The sequence below is a fragment of the Amyelois transitella genome, chromosome 16, assembly GCF_032362555.1.
Source record: "Amyelois transitella isolate CPQ chromosome 16, ilAmyTran1.1, whole genome shotgun sequence".
Taxonomy (NCBI): Eukaryota; Metazoa; Arthropoda; class Insecta; order Lepidoptera; family Pyralidae; genus Amyelois; species Amyelois transitella.
In genome coordinates, this window is record NC_083519.1 from 4,046,698 (window position 1) to 4,065,188 (window position 18,491).

The 18,491-nt window shown below is 35.9% G+C and overlaps 2 protein-coding genes across 2 annotated transcripts; one reads left to right on the forward strand and one right to left on the reverse strand.

The window, feature by feature from the left end:
- Nucleotides 1–4,307: 4,307 nt before the first annotated feature.
- LOC132902631 (uncharacterized) lies at nt 4,308–6,945 on the forward strand. The gene is made up of 2 exons (XM_060948553.1): nt 4,308–4,591; nt 5,836–6,945. The coding sequence occupies exons 1-2, from the start codon at nt 4,308–4,310 to the stop codon at nt 6,734–6,736; spliced, it is 1,185 nt and encodes a 394-aa protein (XP_060804536.1). The 3' UTR covers nt 6,737–6,945.
- LOC106139390 (uncharacterized) lies at nt 4,591–6,943 on the reverse strand. The gene is made up of 2 exons (XM_013340826.2): nt 6,760–6,943; nt 4,591–5,367 (listed from the first exon to the last, which is right to left on the reverse strand). The coding sequence occupies exons 1-2, from the start codon at nt 6,941–6,943 to the stop codon at nt 4,688–4,690; spliced, it is 864 nt and encodes a 287-aa protein (XP_013196280.1). The 3' UTR covers nt 4,591–4,687.
- Nucleotides 6,946–18,491: the final 11,546 nt, after the last annotated feature.

Genomic DNA, 18,491 nt, shown 5'->3' on the forward strand with positions numbered 1-18,491 from the left:
CAAATTTTGGTTTTGCACTGCGTTGCGCGCTCTATTGAGCGTTTTAAAAGCACTCGTTAGTTACTATGACCCTGGGTTTGCAACAAGAAAGTTTTAGTATGTAATTCGTTTTGCCAAAAAGCTTTTAATAACATTATATTATTAAATTCAATTGTAATTGATGCATTGAGGAATACCTACTTTGATCATATCTTTCATTGTCATTCACTTACCGCAGTCATATCAAAGTATAAACAAACCTATAAGGTGCATAAAAATATCTATATCTATCTTATAACTTAATATATCAGTTCGCCAAATTCCCCTTTATAGCATCAAGTTGTCTGTCACATTTCCAGTCTCTCAGAACTCCCCTACAGAAAAACATACTGCAATTACCGACTATTTACAGAAACAACAACTTTACATTGTTGCATTATTTCCTCGATGGCTTGAAAATTTTCCAATTAAACGTACGAGCCATTAACAATGTTCCTTTGAAACTGACGCCACAATTGAAGGCGTTTACATTATGTTATTTGTACTGAAAACACACAAATAAACATAATATCGTGAGGACAATTTTCGTAATAAGGATTTCGCGTAATTGAAGTTCTAAGTTGTGGAATTTCTCCGTTGTTTTCTCCAAATTTAGCAAAGCCTCTTTTTGGAATTATTTTTAAAACAATTCGAGTACTGCGTTGTACTTTGTTGATGCTGAGAAAAGAAATGTGAAAATTATTTTATTATGATTTTGATGTAGAACGTTTAGAAACGTTGCATGTGATATTTGCATAAATATTTTTTTGTCTAAAAACTTCTTTATCTTTTTCGTTTTATTAAAGTTCTTCAAGTTTGGCATACTCTTACTTAAGACAACTTAGAAGAATAAACAGTTTTTCCCACAAACTATTGTTCCCGTGAGATGAACAAAATCCGGGAACCATGGTAATCGATAAGAAAAAAAGGCAAACGGTAGAAATGTCTTCACAGGGATAAAATGTACTCCGCTCCTAGGTAATCTAATCCCGAGCCAGCCCTGGATGTACTCAGAGAGGCCACTAGGATGCTAAATTCAATCTTAGTTATTAACGAGAAAGCACTACCAGTCTAATTACACGTGTAATGTTGTAGTCAACTGCCGTGTGGTTCCCGGTACTTTAGAATAGGAATATTCCATCAAAAAGAGAATAAGCACAGATTGCAAGCTATGCTGGTCTGGGAGAAATTAACATAGTATGTAAGCTGCTTTTCGTCCCGAGCTATTGTCAAATAATATAGGCTTAAAAAATTTGAATTCTTCTTTAATGCTATAGGCCAGCACTACTTAAGTACTATTTAATTATTTTTTAAATTAATATTAATGCCACAAGGCATTCTCTTCCAGTCGAACCTTTACTACTATATCAATCTTAATTTTATCATTACGCCATACAGTTGAACGTGACCTTTAAGTATTTTCAAGTTGGCTCTGTCTACTTTTGGGATAAAGATGTGATTATGTGTATGTATATATGTAGTAAACTGGAAATTATTTTTAGAGCTCCTTATCTCAAAGAAAAAAAATACATATGGTTACTTTATTATTATTATGGTTATCCGAGCGCCTGCACGTCTGCCTATCTATCTGTCAAGATCCTTGCCCCAAAAACCTTTTGTCAGTTACCCGTAGAGATATGGAATGGTCTTGACACACTGACAGACTGACAAGTAGATAGATAGGTAACGGAATTAATAATCTAAAGGTTCCGTGTTACCCTTTTGTTGTTGACTTTTAAGGTTCATTAATATATTTCAATAATAAACAATTGTAACTACAAACATCCGCTTTCACGAAACGTATAATTACTTCTTAGCTGAAAATAGAAGAGTAAAATGTTAAAATTAAAAGTTGGAGTTGTCAGGGAGGCCAGTTGAATTAGTTCCCGGGCTGGACATTTACATAAAGCTGCCCGCTGCTCCCGAGATTACCACGGACACTTAATTATTTTGTTTATCTGCCATTAAACTGCCCTGAATCAGTGGGAAGCGAAAAATTATAAACGGTTGCAGATTAATTTTGTCTCTGTTGTGCAGAAATGTTTAAAAAAAAATCAATTCTATTCAATTCTAAACCTAAAACCATCACGTGTGTTCGAATCTTAAAGAAGGATAATAAACACGTGATATTATGTGTGTGTGTGTGTGTGTTAATACATATGAATTTGCAAATCTTTATTAATTAAAAACAAAATGGCCGATCTTTTATACAAAGTCATTTAATCTATAAAAGTTTATGATATCAATTATATTATTCCACCACTTACAATTCGCACATAAGTTGACTGAAAAAGAAAAAAAAAGAAAAAAAAAGAAAAATTAAGAACAGGTATAAATATTGTTTCATATAGAGTACCCAACACCGATAAGATCGTATGAAAAGAGTGATGAATGTTGATGAAGCGAAAGAAGTATACATTTTCTTAATACGCTACCTATGGATTTTGCAATAACTGGTATTGTATTACGTTATTTATCATGTAAATAAATTTTGATTATTAGCCTCGGTTTCACAACGAGCACATTACTTCCGTGATACTGCACGTGTCATGAACAAAGAAGGTTGCAAACATTACCTTTTTAATAACGATTGAGATTTTGCGAAGAAATTGTTAAATGGCATTGCATAAGCGTGCTGAAATCATAAAATACCCACACACTAGTTATTATCCACTACTTTGCTTGACATAATATAGCTGATGTTTGACTTCAGAAACCGTCCATTCTAAATGTCAACATGAAACAGACTCGCATTTATAACATAAGTATGGATTCGTCGGTATTCAAATGGGCTAGAAATGCTAATATTGCTTATTCTCATATCATTAGAGCACTCTCCGGTTATCCTGTTCAAACCTAACAATGGCAATTGAAGGTCGGTCTTACAAAGCCTTCCCGCCCTTTTGTTGCCGCAAGCTTACCATGATTATGGCGTGCATAACTAGTTTGTCTATTTTGTATATTAGTATCAGCACGCCCAGCGACTGCGCTCGCGTATAACGAAAATGTCGCTAATTTCCGTTCCCGCAGAATTTTGGGAAATCATATCTTAGTGCGCCCCTAAACCATATAAGAAACTAGTATACCGAATTTCGAATGTCTAGACCCAGCGGTTTGAGGTATGCGGCGATATGTCATACAGTTAGTCAATGTCTCTTTTTATATACATTGAAATAAATCTTACAAAAGAAAACACTCAAGCTGGTTGACTATGCAAGTATACACAATTCAAATAATAAAAGAACCTATAACTAATTCTGTAACTGTGCAGTTATAAATAGGTGTGTCGTAATAACCACAAAAGACAATTTGACTGACATTATATACATTTCCAAAATTGTTGTGATTTAAAGTGGCCTGTAAACGGGCTATAAAAATTGCAAATTGTTGCAGTGATGTCCACAATTTTGTTGTCTATATAGCTTAGTATATTTGCAACTCTTACTGCAATTGTATTGTGCAACAAAAGTGACAATCACTGGACACATTGTGATATAATTATGCCATGATTTTATTAGCGACGTATCTAAAATTTCTCTAGCAGAAGGGAGGTAAACCGAGTATTAAACTTGAAGTAATAATATCAAAGAAACTTAAGGTGTATCTAACTTAATTAAGTTTAGCTAGCTAAGACCTCAGCTTACTTAACTCGATATATTGAAGCATCACAAATATTTCTATTGGAAGCTTCTGTTAGAAACACAAAATAGGGAAGGAAAAGATAAACATCACGATATGAGACACCATGCCTCCACAGAACTTTTTAGCTTTTACGTTTTTTTGGAAACTAGCTTTCGTCCGCAGATCCGCTCTTTTAAAAACTCAAAAATTTAAAAAATAATGCTTTAAAAAAACATTTTTGTCCCTTACGGCTAATAATTACAAGAAAGCTTTGTCATGGAATTGTGATTCAAAGAGATAGATTGATTGAGTGTGAAAGGACCCTAAGTGTGAATTGTACCATATTACCTTAAACTTGGTTATATTTTACGTCAAATTTGGCAAACAACAACGGTGACTATAGAAGAAGTGTAATACTACATTTTGCTGAAGTGGGTATTTAGCAACTTCTTACGGTTTGGTAGTCGTTATATTAACACCCCTTTCACACGGCAGTCCAGTTTTGCAGGATCGGCTTTTTACGGTATCCTGCTAAACTGGACGCTGTGTTCACATGGCAGTTCAGTTTTGCAGGATTCAGTAAAAAGCTGGTTCCGCAAAACTAGACTGCCGTATGAACACGGTTGCATCCTGTTTTTTTACCATTCCTACGCCGGTTATCAGGTGAAATGGACGTAAATACTTTCCTAATTTTCTATTGGTATTATCGGCGTCGGCAGCGAAATAGAAGATTCTGGGTTCATCCTATTCTGACACAACGCTCGAATTTGGGTATTTTTCGGAATCTTATGAGCGATTTGAGAAGAGATGAGTCAAAATTTTTCAATTATTTTAGAATGAGTATGACCACATTTGACGATCTTTTAAAAAGGGTGAATGAAGATTTAAAAAAACATGATACAAATATGAGAAAAAGCATCACACCTGAAGAAAAGTTAGCAATATGTTTAAGGTAAGAATGAAATACATATTTAAAGTTTAATATTTATTACCAAACACAATAAGTTATGTATGTATGATATTTTCACAAGATGATCGTTAATATTAATTAAATATTAGTGAAATCCGGAAAATCAGAGCTCTGCGATTCAACTGATTGTGCAGATGGCGATGACTGAACGCTGTAATGCGGTGTGAAATAACCTGCTGATTGATAAGAGTTGTTAAAAGTAGATGGTTGTTGAGAGGACCATTGGTTAAAATTGCGGCTTTTTATATTTTGCAACAAACTTATAACACCTGCTTGAAATTGTAATATTTGATCATCGTTGAGTGAAGCTAGTGTAGGAAGTAAACTTTTAAAAAATGACAAGTTACGATCTTCATTCTGCGTATTCGGCTGACTTTTCATCTGGTGATCAATGAAACTCGCCATTTTTTGATCCATTACAGAAAGTCTCTGCCTTGGTAGTACACTTCTCTTAAGTCGTTTAGCACCACCTGCAGGATTTTCTTGTCCTGGACTTCCGATAATAGGTTCATTTTCACTTTCTTCATTTTGGATAGGATTTTCCGTATCACCCTCTTCAATATCTGCAGCTTTGTTACCGCCACTGTCTTGTGTTTCAGCCGGATCCATATTTTTTTTTAAAAACAACAACTGGTCGTGATAACAGTATTTTTTGGTATTAACTGCAGCAGATCCAGATTTATTTATTTTCTTTTTCGCATTTAAACTCCTCTTCCAGCTGTCTCTTATCTGATTCCATTTTTTAACGACCATTTTAGCTGAAAAAGAAAACATAAATTATAAATAAGGGCGGAGAAAGAACCTTCAACAGCTCCAGTATTAGGTATTCTGCTATTTTTTCAAATTTCAATAATACATTTATATTTTATTGTGATATATTAAAATATCTCATAATTATTAACATTTTAATATATAATAATAAATTATAAATATATGCAAATAACTAACGATATTGGTTGAAAATTTGTATTTTGTATTTAAAAATAAATAAAGTTCTCTCGCTCGACCAATAGCATTATCTATTCGAAGCGAGTTCGATCCCAAAAAATAACAGAATACCTCTGCTGGAAATTTAGTTGTACGTAATGTTAAAAAATATTACAGGGTTATTACAAAAAAGTTTAACTGACGTTTTTAACACAATGTTTAAAAAACGTACATAGTGATTTTTTTAAATATGTGTTTAACTTTATTATAATAACACTATATATGCTTTTAATTTGCAGGTACTTGGCATCTGGGTGTTCGTACATGGATTTGCATTACGCATATCGAGTGGGAGTCTCAACAATCAACTCAATAATAGTAGAAGTAACAAACGTCATATGGAATAATTTGCATCAGGAGTTTATGAAATTGCCCGACACAAAATATGAGTGGGAACAAATTGCTGACGCATTTTATAATAAAGCTAACTTTCCTCACTGCATTGGTGCAGTTGATGGGAAGCACATAAGAATGAAGAAACCAAGTCACAGCGGTTCTATGTACATGAATTACAAGAATTTTTTTTCCATTGTATTGCTAGCGGTAGTGGATTCGAATTATAGATTCACCTATATCAGCGTAGGCTCTTATGGCAAAGAATGCGACTCCTCTATATTCAAAGAATCTACTTTCTGGAAAAGATTAAATGATGGCAGTTTAGATTTACCAGAAGCTCGTCCTCTCTTTACAGGTTTGGAATCACGTGTTCCATTTGTGATAGTGGGTGATGAAGCATTTGGTTTGCATTATAATCTGTTGAGACCCTATGGAGGAACTCATTTAGATAAAAATAAAAGGATATTTAACTATCGATTAACAAGAGCCAGACGTTATGTGGAGTGCGCGTTTGGAATATTGGCAAATAAATGGCGAATATTTCATCGTCCATTGGACGTAAGCACCAGTACAGCTATCTCGATAGTTAAAACTTGCGCCGTGCTTCATAACTATATCATGCATAATGAAAGTTCATATGCGAACATTGACAGCAACGATTCAACGATATCTTTGGAAAACGTACGTAATGAGCCAAATACACGAGGTGGACGCTGTGCTAACACAATACGAACAGAGTTCACAAATTATTTTGTTTCTGAAGTGGGAGCTGTACCTTGGCAAGACGAAGCAATACAAGGATAAACGAAATAAATATAAAAACTTACCATAGCTTTGTCTTTCTTTTTCCTCAAGTTCTTGAAAGTCTTCTCTCAAAACAATGCAAACTTCGCGCCATGCTGCAGTTCGCAAGTTGTTATCTTTATAATTTTCCAGCGTTTTATCCCATAATATAGGCCTAATTTCAATTAGTGTAATAAGAAGTTCGGGATCAATATTTGTTTGCGACATTTTTCGACGAAACACAGCAATCTCGGCGCCGCGCAAAAGAGCAATGCGCGAGCGCTACACATGTGCGGGTGACGCGGCGGGCGCGGGGCGGGGGCTGCCACCACTCCACTATCCCGCTAAAAACAGTGTCCAGCAAAAAACCGCATGCAGGAAGCCGTGTGAAGATTGCTATTGAAATATATGTGTGATTAAACGGGATCCCGCTTTTTACTGGACTACGGATCCAGTTTCTAGTGACAAAACCGAATGGCACAATTCGACCGGATCGGTTTTTTGCAGGATCCCGCATGCGGGATGCTCGTGTGAACGCTAGCATATAAACACATTCGCCATCAAACGGGATCCTGTAGAAAACGGGATCCTGTAAAAAACTGGACTGCCGTGTGAAAGGGGTGTTATATAGTGCCACCCACACTTTCAGAATGACCTTTCTAAACAGCTATTGAAATAAGAAGTATAAAACGATATAATCTAACCACAACAGTTTAATATCGACAATATATCCATCGTCGTATATCATTTTACAGCTATTGAAAATTGAAAAAACTTTTTCCATTTCCACTTTCAAAGTTTGTTTTCCGGTTTTGTTTATTTTGTTAAGAGATTTAGGATATCGTTTTCCGGGTAAGACGAATTCAAACAGCTTTTAATTCTCTCCTTGATAATAGACACGAGTATTTATTACAATAATTGAACACACGCCTAATTTATTTTGCTTATATTTGAAAGAAAAATAAATACCTCTGTATAACACACTAAAATAATACATAAGTTCTATTAGAAAAAGTGGATAAAGCTAAAATAAATACTGTTAATTTGTGATACATTCCTCTTTAATGTCCAATTTTGCTTAATCTTAGTTTATCACCATCCGCGAAGGAGTGTTAAAGTATAATTTACATAGGTAAATTATACTTTAACACTCGCGTTAGTCCCGGTTGCATACTCCAGAGATCGCTACATCTTTATTGCTATTAATAGCTTTACACCGAAGATGTTCTTCTTTCTTTTGAATTTAGTCCCAGTCGAATCTTCACCTCTCTGGAGAGGAGCCCGGGTTTTACCTGTGGCCATGGATCCTGGATTGATTGAGTCAGGTTTCTTCAAGAAGCAACTCAAATTCCATCAGATCTCCGCAACCTTTGCAGGAGAACTTAACCCGTATTGGATCGATCATGATAACATCGAGTTGCCTGAATGTGCTGGTTTCCTTATAATGTTTTCCCTCACCGTAAGAGCATCGGTCGGTATTCAAACTAATAACTTCGGAAATACGAAGTCACTGGTTCATGGCCGAGGTGGGATTTGAACCTGCTTGTTTTGTTAGAAATGAGTACATTTATATTGGCAACACTGAGGTCTATGATTGACTATTTCTAAGTTATTGTTTGTCTGTGGTCTTTCTTTTCTCTGTCCAAGACCCAACATGGCGAAATGTGCTCTTACTTTATTTTGTAGTAACATAGTTAAATAATAAAGAATGTAAAGAACTACGACTCCGACTGAACGATTCCGCCACCAACGCTCCATATTACTCAAAAGATTAATCAAAGAAAAGAACTTAACACAACACCATCGCACGTGCCTATATCTGAAACGAATAAAAGTAATTAGTATGAGCACACATAAAGCACTTGTAACTTTATTTAAAGTTAGCCAACCCTCTACAATTTTTGGACTAACGAGTCAACATTTGTTTTAAAGCTGAAATTAATTTGTTTTGCGGTCTCGTGTGCTCAGTGGCTCGAAATATACAGACACAAAGAAACGTGATATGGGTCTCTTAATGGGAGCACAAAGGGTGGCCTTAACATGTGCAAATTACCGGCTCGGCTAATTACCCGCTGAAATGGCATTCAGCTACGTGATGCCTGATATAAAACATGAGAAGTATTAAATCATACTTCGTGAAGACCAAACGAAGATAGCACATGTGATATTCCAAGTTGAACTAGCTACAACACCCACAATAACATTTAATATATAATATGCTACCGGACTCATACAAGTCTTTGCCAATTAATAAATTTAAGAATAGACTGCATGAATTTTTAATTGTTTTTATTCCATTGATGGTTATTTTAACTTAAAATTGTATAATTACTATTTTTTTTTTTTTAATTAATTTATTACAAAACAATATTTACATGCCATACTTCTGGCTGAACATGTAAGATCACATATATTTCTAACCATGGTGCTGTCGCTCGTCATTGGTTACCAAAATATTAGTCGATCGTGAAAAGACTGAAATACCACGTTCAGTTGTATGGATTGAGTATGGAATTGAGAAGATTCAAATAGTAACAGGTCGATAGCCCACCACCTTTAAAAATAATCCCAAGTTTGTTAGTTTTTTCTTAGTCGCCTTTTACGATATCCATGAGGAGGATATGGAGTGGTTCATTTCCAAAGTGTTAGAAACCACACGGCAGCACTCGTTATTTTTATAACATAAGAAAAATAAGATACAAGTATATGATACGAAACTTTTAATTTTTTCTTATAATATTGTTTTATAGTATTTAAACAATTATCTTCTTTTTAGTTTTTACTCTATCGGCCTCGCTAATTCAGAAACACCTACAGAACAATACAGATTTCTCACAAATCCCGCAGGAACTATCGTGTTTACCATAATGAACCTTTCATTCTAACCCTATGTCATCTCCGTACTCCACACTATACGTATGCAAAATTTCATATAGATGCGTTCAGTGGTTTAACTGTGACGAGGTAACAAACACACAAACTCACTTCCGCATTTACAATATTAGTATGGATCTATAATCTTTCTTAAGCACCGGTTATGGCTCTTAAAACAAGAGCTTTTCCTCGTAATCCTGTAATACAACGGGAAAGCTTTCAAAGCTAATAATTTCGAAGTATCTTTTTTCTTTATGTACCAAGCGCGTCTATATCGGTTAATGTAAATTTTCTTTGTAATGTAAGCAGCAGAAATTTAATTAACTCACTCAAAGAGTTGTTAAGGGTCAATGAGTGCGCCGGCAGATTCCCTGTTTTACAAAAAGGGGAAAGTTGAAAGTCATTGCCTGACTTTGAAATTTTACGGAAGCCTTGATTATGGCATTAAATCGTTTAATTGGTTACTTCCGCACGTAAACGTGCGAGAAATTACTGCAGTAGGATTCCAGAGTTAAGAGATAAAGAGCTGTAATAGAATTTATCTGATGGAAAGCCCTTGAAATAAAGATGTTTTTATAACGCACTAAAGTTTGTGCCTTAAAATTTGTCGTAAAATAATGGAATGTCGCTATTTTTCTTGGTCAGCGTTATGAGGTATGTTATAATCCTAAAAGCCCTGGAGCTCTTTTTTTAAGTTTTATTAAGAAAATATCTTTTTTTTTTCTTGTTCTTTGATAGCTTAAAATTTTAACAGCTACCTTACACCTATTATTTATTAGTATACAAATACACATAGAGAAACGTGTCTGTGCTCGCTATGTCGTCAGACAACGTATTGACATTTTTTCGAACTTTTTATGTTAATGCGGATATGCGGTCTTCTGAAAAAGGTACCCCGGCCTCTCATGTCCGCCGTAGGAAGTGTACCCGCTATTCACATGCAAATTGGAACGAAGGACCGACTTTTTGTCGAATAGACATGACACGACTTTTTGGAATAGAGTATTTCTGTAGCTAAGGAGAATATTCCAAAGAATAGGTAGGTATGTATATCAATAGGGAACCAGTCTCGGGCCTCGGGTATTTTGCGATTTTGAAACGCAATAATGTTAACCCTCAGTTGTCCTAAGTTGGCCCTGTCTAACATTCACAGGACAAAAGTAGTAGTCTTTCACTTTCTTATAGCGAATGGAAAGTAAGGTGTTAGCACAAAGCCACTCCTGTCTGACTTCCGAAACCTTTGCAGGTGAATCTAACTGTGCTTTTTTGATAGAAAAGAAAGTAAAACCTACACTCACCTCACTGTATTGTCCCTCTTAAAAACATATATCATAGCTTGCATGAATGAACGTTTCATAGGGCTAGCAATATCTCCTTGTATGAACGTTGTGTTTATTTCTTTCACTTTGTAATTCTTCTTCATCGTGGCGTTAGTTCCTACATCCTCACCTATATGGAAGTCTGGTATATACCGTTTGAACATAATCCTTGGTCGGGTAAGTCAGGCATACATAGGTCTTCCACATCATTCACATCGTCATTACATAGGTCTTCGGCTTCTAAAAGAAGATGCACACATAAATGCCTCTTTTCCAAAGGGGTGGGCAGAGACTCAATCTAGAAGATAGTTGAATAAATTATTTTACGACGAAAACAAATTAAATACAAAACGAGACTACAATAGGCATTCATTAGGTAAAGTGTCGCTCTTACTTGGCGACCTCTTGACATTTCAGAAGGATTTATTGGCGAATGGGAGCAATTATTTCCCAAATTTGCTCCCACCCCGTCACCGCGGTCAGGGCATCTATCAAATATGTATTATATTAAAATGGGATATAGTACAGGGCGACTTCTAACGAAGGTTGCCATTATAAGCGGTAAGCGAACCGAGCGGAGTCATCACTCATTCTTTTATTAGGGTTCCGAGCCTAAGAATATAAAATGGAGCCTTCTGGAACGACCAAATAATGTAAATAAATTTATTGTTGATGTTAATTATAATATTTTTTATAGTAATTTCAAGGTCTAGGCCTTCCCCTTCCAATGTTCCCGTCCACAATCTCCTTGTACATTTGCCTTAATGACCCTTTAACAAGATCTAAGTTGTAATTTCCCTTTTCTATTCCTTTCACTTTATCGTCTAATAATCGGCAACGACCTGGCTAAAAGGTCAGGTAGGTCAGTTCAGGTCAAGAGTATTAAACGCAAGAAAAGTAGTGTGCAGTCTTCGTGGCAAGTTGTAGTATCTGTCTGCTTCTCAATCAAACTGCAGATTCATTCACGAACTTCTGAAACGAAGCGGTCTTGAAAACTTGCACTAAACATAAGCAAAACAAATAAACAGCCATGTCTTACATAATTCTGCTTAAACAGCGGGCCAGAGTACACACGGCGCTCGTCCTCGGCAAACATCGTCACTGTTTGTATGCACACAGGTGTAGTTGTGTGTTTGTTAGGGTTATAATACACAAGGTTTGTATTGTTAATGTAGGTTTAATTGTTACACTTTGAATGTAAAGTATGAGAATGATCTTGTAAATTTAAAAGAGCTTATCTAATGTAAAAACAGATTTAATTCGCAGTAGCGTTGACTGGGCAGTTTTAGTAACGAACAGCTCACTAGATAACTATAAGAATAAAGGTTAATTTTGATCATGTGTGTACGAAGATTTTATGGGTCAAATTAAAATAAAAGGATTATATAATAACACAATAGATTATATAATTGACGGAGAGCCAATAAATCTGACAATACAATCTGTTAAATATAAATGTATCAATAAAAAAGAAATACTCAATATTGAATGAATATAATTCAAAACACATACAAAATGTGACCAGCGTATGTAACTCTATTAGACGCAAAAACCAATTATCATTCCAATGGGTGATTTAACTTAAAACCAATGCATTTCATAAATTGTTGCGGCGGGCCACAATTCATTGAATGGTTTGCGTTTATTTAAATTTCATTAATTCAATTAAGTACCGGGACGCAATAAAAGTAAGAGGTCCCCGGGATAATTAAAAACAACAAAGTACCAGGAGGTGTCGTACTATGTACCATTCGGAGTTTATACCACAGTTCCGGGACAAATACAGCTAACTGCAGTATTACATTAAAGCGGAAATTAGTTGAGGAATTAATGGGGTTTCAAGACACTTTGCAAGTAAACAACTGTACCAAAGTATGTACTTTCTTTTTTCTTTATCCCGCGACTTTGTACGTGTGGTAGAATCTATCACTAAGGATTCTCTCAGGTAAGAACATACTTCAGGAAGACTTATAACGATTGTTTACGGTTGCCAAGTTATTTTTTCTTTGGAATTGTGGCTCATTTATATACTTGTACTAAAGACATACATACATACATATGGTCACGTCTATATCCCTTGCGGGGTAGACAGAGCCAACAGTCTTGAAAAGACTGAATGGCCACGTTCAGCTATTTGGCTTAATGATAGAACCGAGACTCAAATAGAGATAGGTTGCTAGCCCATCGCCTAAAAGAGAATTCCTAAGTTTATAAGCCTATCCCTTAGTCGCCTTTTACGACATCCATGGGAAAGAGATGGAGTGGTCCTATTCTTTTTTGTAATAGTGCCGGGAACCACACGGCACGACTAGTTACTTCTTTCATAAAGCACTTCATTTTAAGACTGTTAAAATAATTGTTTGCTGAATTTCATCAACGGAAAGTAGTCAACGTAATGACTTTGCATTTTAATTGAAATTTACAATCGAATGATTTATTTTAATTGGGTCGTTACTTTCAAGTGGAGATACGTAAAGATATTTTCATTATTATACTAAAAGAGTACATTGAATCGGAATTATTAATTAATCAGACCTTTTGTCGTACCTAGGTGGTACACTAATTAAATAGGGGACGTCCTAGTAAATGTCATATCAGATGAAGTTTGAAGGGTTCGTGGCAAGTGGAAAAATAAGTAGTCTCTGCCTTTCCTTCCTGGAATGAGGCTTGATTTATATATAACAAAAAAAATGTTTATTGGGTAACATAAATTCACAATATAGAAGGTAGTGTAATATAGAAGGTAGTAATGACAGCACACCTGTCCGCTTCAACCCGAATGTAACTGTACGTCCTGCCAAGCGACAAGCGCTTCAATCGCCCCCAAATTCCTCCACAGAGGAAGCGGCAATAACTAAAGAAGATGTACGTGCGATTATTGAGGAAGTTTCACAACAGCAAATGGAGGGTCTTGTGTCGCAATTCCGGGCGCTTTTTTCCACTATGCTCGAGACCCAAATGAAACCATTACGCGACCAGCTGACGGATGTGAAGGAATCAGTCACTTTCATGAGTGGGCAATACGATGAAATAATTAAGCAAAATAAAAGAAATCTCGAGATCATCACTGATTTGCAGTCCGAGTGCGATGGTATGAAATCCAAAATAAGAGACTTGTCAACCCGTTTGAACAATCAAGAGCAAAATGCGCGTTCCTGTAACATAGAAATTCAGTGTGTCCCGGAAAAGAAGGATGAAAATCTTATCACAATAGTGACGAAACTAGGAAGCATAATAAAGTGTAACACTCCACCGGAAAGTATAGTCCAATGCACCAGAATAGCAAAAATTAATCGGAACTCTCCTCGACCTCGGTCTATAGTCGTTCAGTTCTGCAGTCCTAAAAAGCGCGACGATTTCTTGGCTGCCGTCGTAAATTACAACAAATCTAAACCAATTCACGACAAGTTGAATTCCACTGTTGTTGGACTGAATGACCAGAAACTACCAATATTCGTGATGGAGCATCTTTCCCCAGCCAACAAGGCTTTGCATGCTGCTGCGAGACTGGCGGCGAAAAAGAAAGGCTACAAACATGTCTGGGTGCGCAACGGGAGAATATATTTGAGGAAAACGGACAACTCGGACTATATACTGGTAAAGGATATGGACTCTATTGATGATCTCAAGTGACGGATCCTTCTTAGTTCTTGATTTTCTTTTGTCTGGTATGTACATTTTTAAAATTCGATTCCTCACTATCAATATATTACCAAAATGTTGGTGGCCTACGGAGTAAAACACATATTTTTTCTAATATTGTAGCTTGCACTAATTACGATATTATAATCATAACTGAGAGTTGGGCAAACGACAGTGTGTTTGATTCGGAGTTGTTTGGTGGAAGGTACACTGTACACAGGAGGGACAGAAATATTTTAAAAAATCACCAAAATAAGGTGGATGGTGGCGGTGTTATTATTGCCGTTTCTAATAAGCTCCCGTCTCGACGAGTAGCAGAGTGGGAGAGTGAATGTGAGGACTTATGGGTATTAGTCGACATTCCACGATCAAAATCCTTCACCCAACTGGCTTTTTGCGCGGTCTACCTTCCACCTGCAACTGCGTTATCTACGCTCGAACACTTTATCAATAACTGTAATCGCATTAATGAGGTCAATAATTTGCACACTTTCTATATTGGTGACTTTAACTTTAGTAAATTAAATTGGTCCCTAGTGGAAGGTGACAATGACAACTATCAACCACCAGTTTTGTATCAAACATTTTTAGATTTTATGAACATCAATAATTTGTCTCAGTATAATTCGGTGAAAAACTCAATGGGAAGAATTCTGGATCTTGTTGTAACTGACATGTGTTCTTGTGATGTTAGTGAATCTGCTGATTCTTTGTGTAACGTTAGTCCACTGCATCCTCCTCTTCTAATCAAGATTCCAACCTCCGTTGAAAATACCTTAAACTACAATGGCAATAGCAGGCCAAACTTCTATAAAGCTAACTATAATGCAATTAATCAACACCTAGCGTCTGTCGATTGGGTGAAACTTTTTTCAAATATCTCGGATATAAATCAAATTGTCGATATTTTCTATCAGCAACTACAAGATGCTATACAAAAGTTCGTTCCAAAAACTAAAAAGCGTAACAACAAATTCCCACCCTGGTTTAGTCAAGAATTGATCAATAGGCTGCGGGAAAAAAATAAATATAGACAAAACTACGCTAAATACAAAAACCCCCGCGATTTATTTTCTTTTAAATTACTGTCAAAACGTTGCAAGACTCTCGCGAATGAATGCTATAAATCATACATAACACGACTAGAAGAAGATATTGCCAAAAATCCAAAATCTTTTTGGAGTTTTGTAAAGCGTAAGCGCGGTGGTGCAGGGTCTTACCCAGGAACTATGTCTAATGGTACTATAACAACTTCAGACGGCACAGAAATTTGCGATCTCTTCGCCTCATATTTTTCATCAGTATATAACGAAGGGCAGAGTACGAGTACGTCTAATAATGCCATTAGTGACAACTCGCTCGGCTCCTTCGAGGCCCATGGTGATAACCTGTCATCTATAACAATCACGAGACAGGAAATTTTGAGTCAGTTAAAAAATTTAGATTGCTCAAAAGGCGCTGGAGCAGACGCAATTCCTCCAATTTTTCTTAGACGTTGTGCAACCAGCCTAGCTGATCCAGTTCAATTTATCTTTAATAAATGTCTCACCCAGGGAGTATTTCCAGAGGTATGGAAATTGGCTAAAGTCGTTCCTATTCATAAATCTGACGAAAAACATCTTGTCAATAATTACCGACCTATTGCAATACTATCTTGCTTGGCAAAAATTCTGGAACACTTAGTACGTCCGCACATTCAACGGCACTTTGACAAGTACTTAACCGAGAGACAGCACGGCTTTGTTAAGGGCAGATCTACCTGTACTAATCTTGTTGAATTTACTGATGAGCTAACTAAATCTATTGATAATCAAAAGGAAACAGATGTAGTCTATACAGATTTTAGCAAAGCCTTCGACAAAGTCCCACATAACGTCGTACTAGAAAAGTTAAGCATGTATGGATTCAGCGGAAATGTACTCAAATTTTTTGAAGCGTATCTGTCTAACAGGTCATTTTATGTTGTAGTAAACGGATTTGTCTCATCACAGTACATCTCTTCTTCAGGTGTTCCTCAAGGGTCTATTTTGGGTCCCATTATCTTCACAATATTCGTTAACGATCTTCCATCCCAGTTTCTAAATTGTTCATCGTTTATGTTTGCTGATGACCTAAAACTTGCCAAAGAGATAAACTCCGTCGATGACAGCTCACTCTTTCAAAAAGACATAGACGCCCTATGTCAATGGTGTTCTAAAAATGGAATGCACTTGAATGCCAGTAAATGCTTTTTGATTAAGTTTACACGTAAACAGAACGTCCATAAGACGGAATATCATATCAACGGAAATAAAATACAGGAAGTCGAAGTTGTCAGAGACCTGGGAATATTACTAGACAAAAAACTTACTTACGTTCCCCATATTAATTCTGTGATAAAACGAGCTTCCCAAATGCTGGGCTTCGTAATTAGAAATGGCAAAGTTTTTCGCAAATCAGCAACTAAATGTACTCTCTACAAATCCTTAGTACGCCCAATTTTAGATTACGGCAGTGTAGTATGGCGCCCCCATTTCGCGACTCATGCATTGCGGATTGAACGGGTACAAAGAAGGTTTACACGTCATCTGGCGTTCACATCTAGCAATGCAACAAAAGAGGATCCATACGACAATCGTTTGGCAAAATTTAATCTTACTACCCTTGATAAGCGCAGAGATATCCTTGATCTGTTGTTTCTTTATAAAGTTATTAATAATTATATAAAATGCCCCCAAATATTAAGTAAATTGAATTTTAGAGTACCACGACGACCACCTCGTAGACCAATTCAATCTTTTGTACCCCCCTTCCGCAGAACAAAGTTAGGAAGAAACTCAACTATACCCAGAATTTGCAGACTATACAACGGGATCAGTGGATTAGCAGATATTCACAATTTATCTTTAAAAAAATTCTGCACTTCAATTTTGAGTTGCTTGAGTACCTAATTAACGTATGTAAAAGTACCTAGTTATGTTGTTTTTTTTTTAAAAAAAAAAAAAAAAAAAAAAAAAATTATTATTTTCTTCTTCATTTCTCATATCTTGTAATACTACCTACACACACATTAAAAATATGGATTGTTACCCATTGCATGCTGGGTTTACCTTTAATTGGTCGATCAATTAGAACTAATTCTTTTATACATGTATCATCTTTGTATAATATGTTGTTTCGATTGTTGGTGAACTAAATAAATAAATAAATAAAAAAAAAATAAATAAATAGGTAGTGGCTGGATACGTGTAATCTATCCTAAAAATTAATATATATACCTATAAAGATACAAAAAGAATACAGGATTTTTTCGGTCACTTCACCGACAAATCCTGACAAAAATAAATCGAACCTGATCTAGCTCCTTAATCTAAAAAGTAAACATATAGCAAGTTTGACATCCCATAATTTTAATCCGAAAGTCCCTAAACTTTACTCTTGTTATAATTTTGTATTAAAATTTAACAGAAAAATACTCTAAGGAAGCGTCCCGAATGAAGCGGTTCTGGGAACAGGATACTGGGGATGACTTCCCGGCCTCAGCGGGCCCGTAAAAGTCAACGCATGCATTTAATTTCCAAAGTTATTATACGTGGTGTACGCGACCTTTGTTTTAAGTATTTTTACACAATTTCTGAACGCTCGCTGGGTTATATGGTGGAGATTTATTCGTAAAATTGAATGGCGCATGTTAAATTGTGGTTTTGGATTATTTTGCTGTCATCTTTCATTGAAGCGTCATTTGTTTTACAAACTTTTGTTTTGTTTTGCCTAAGGTGTACATAATTCAGTTGTGTAAATACTTTATGAAGGCTCTTTCATGATGTTTTCATTTTCTTTCCATAAGTACATGAGCGTAGGTAGGGAGAAGGTGGGGTAAGCCGTCCCTAAATATACAGATTTTTTTTACTAGTCCGGGATTTCCTTCTTTTACATTTACAGAATAAAAAAGGATCAAACAC

Bases quoted from the DNA above. Each gene is read 5' to 3' on its own strand.
- LOC132902631 (XM_060948553.1), top strand. From the start codon at position 4,308: ATGGACGTAAATACTTTCCTAATTTTCTATTGGTATTATCGGCGTCGG. The intron at 4,592-5,835 runs GTAAGAATGAAA...TTTAATTTGCAG, and splicing joins AAGTTAGCAATATGTTTAAG to GTACTTGGCATCTGGGTGTT.
- LOC106139390 (XM_013340826.2), bottom strand. From the start codon at position 6,943: ATGTCGCAAACAAATATTGATCCCGAACTTCTTATTACACTAATTGAA. The intron at 5,368-6,759 runs GTAAGTTTTTAT...TTTCTTTTTCAG, and splicing joins AAAAGAAAGACAAAGCTATG to CTAAAATGGTCGTTAAAAAA.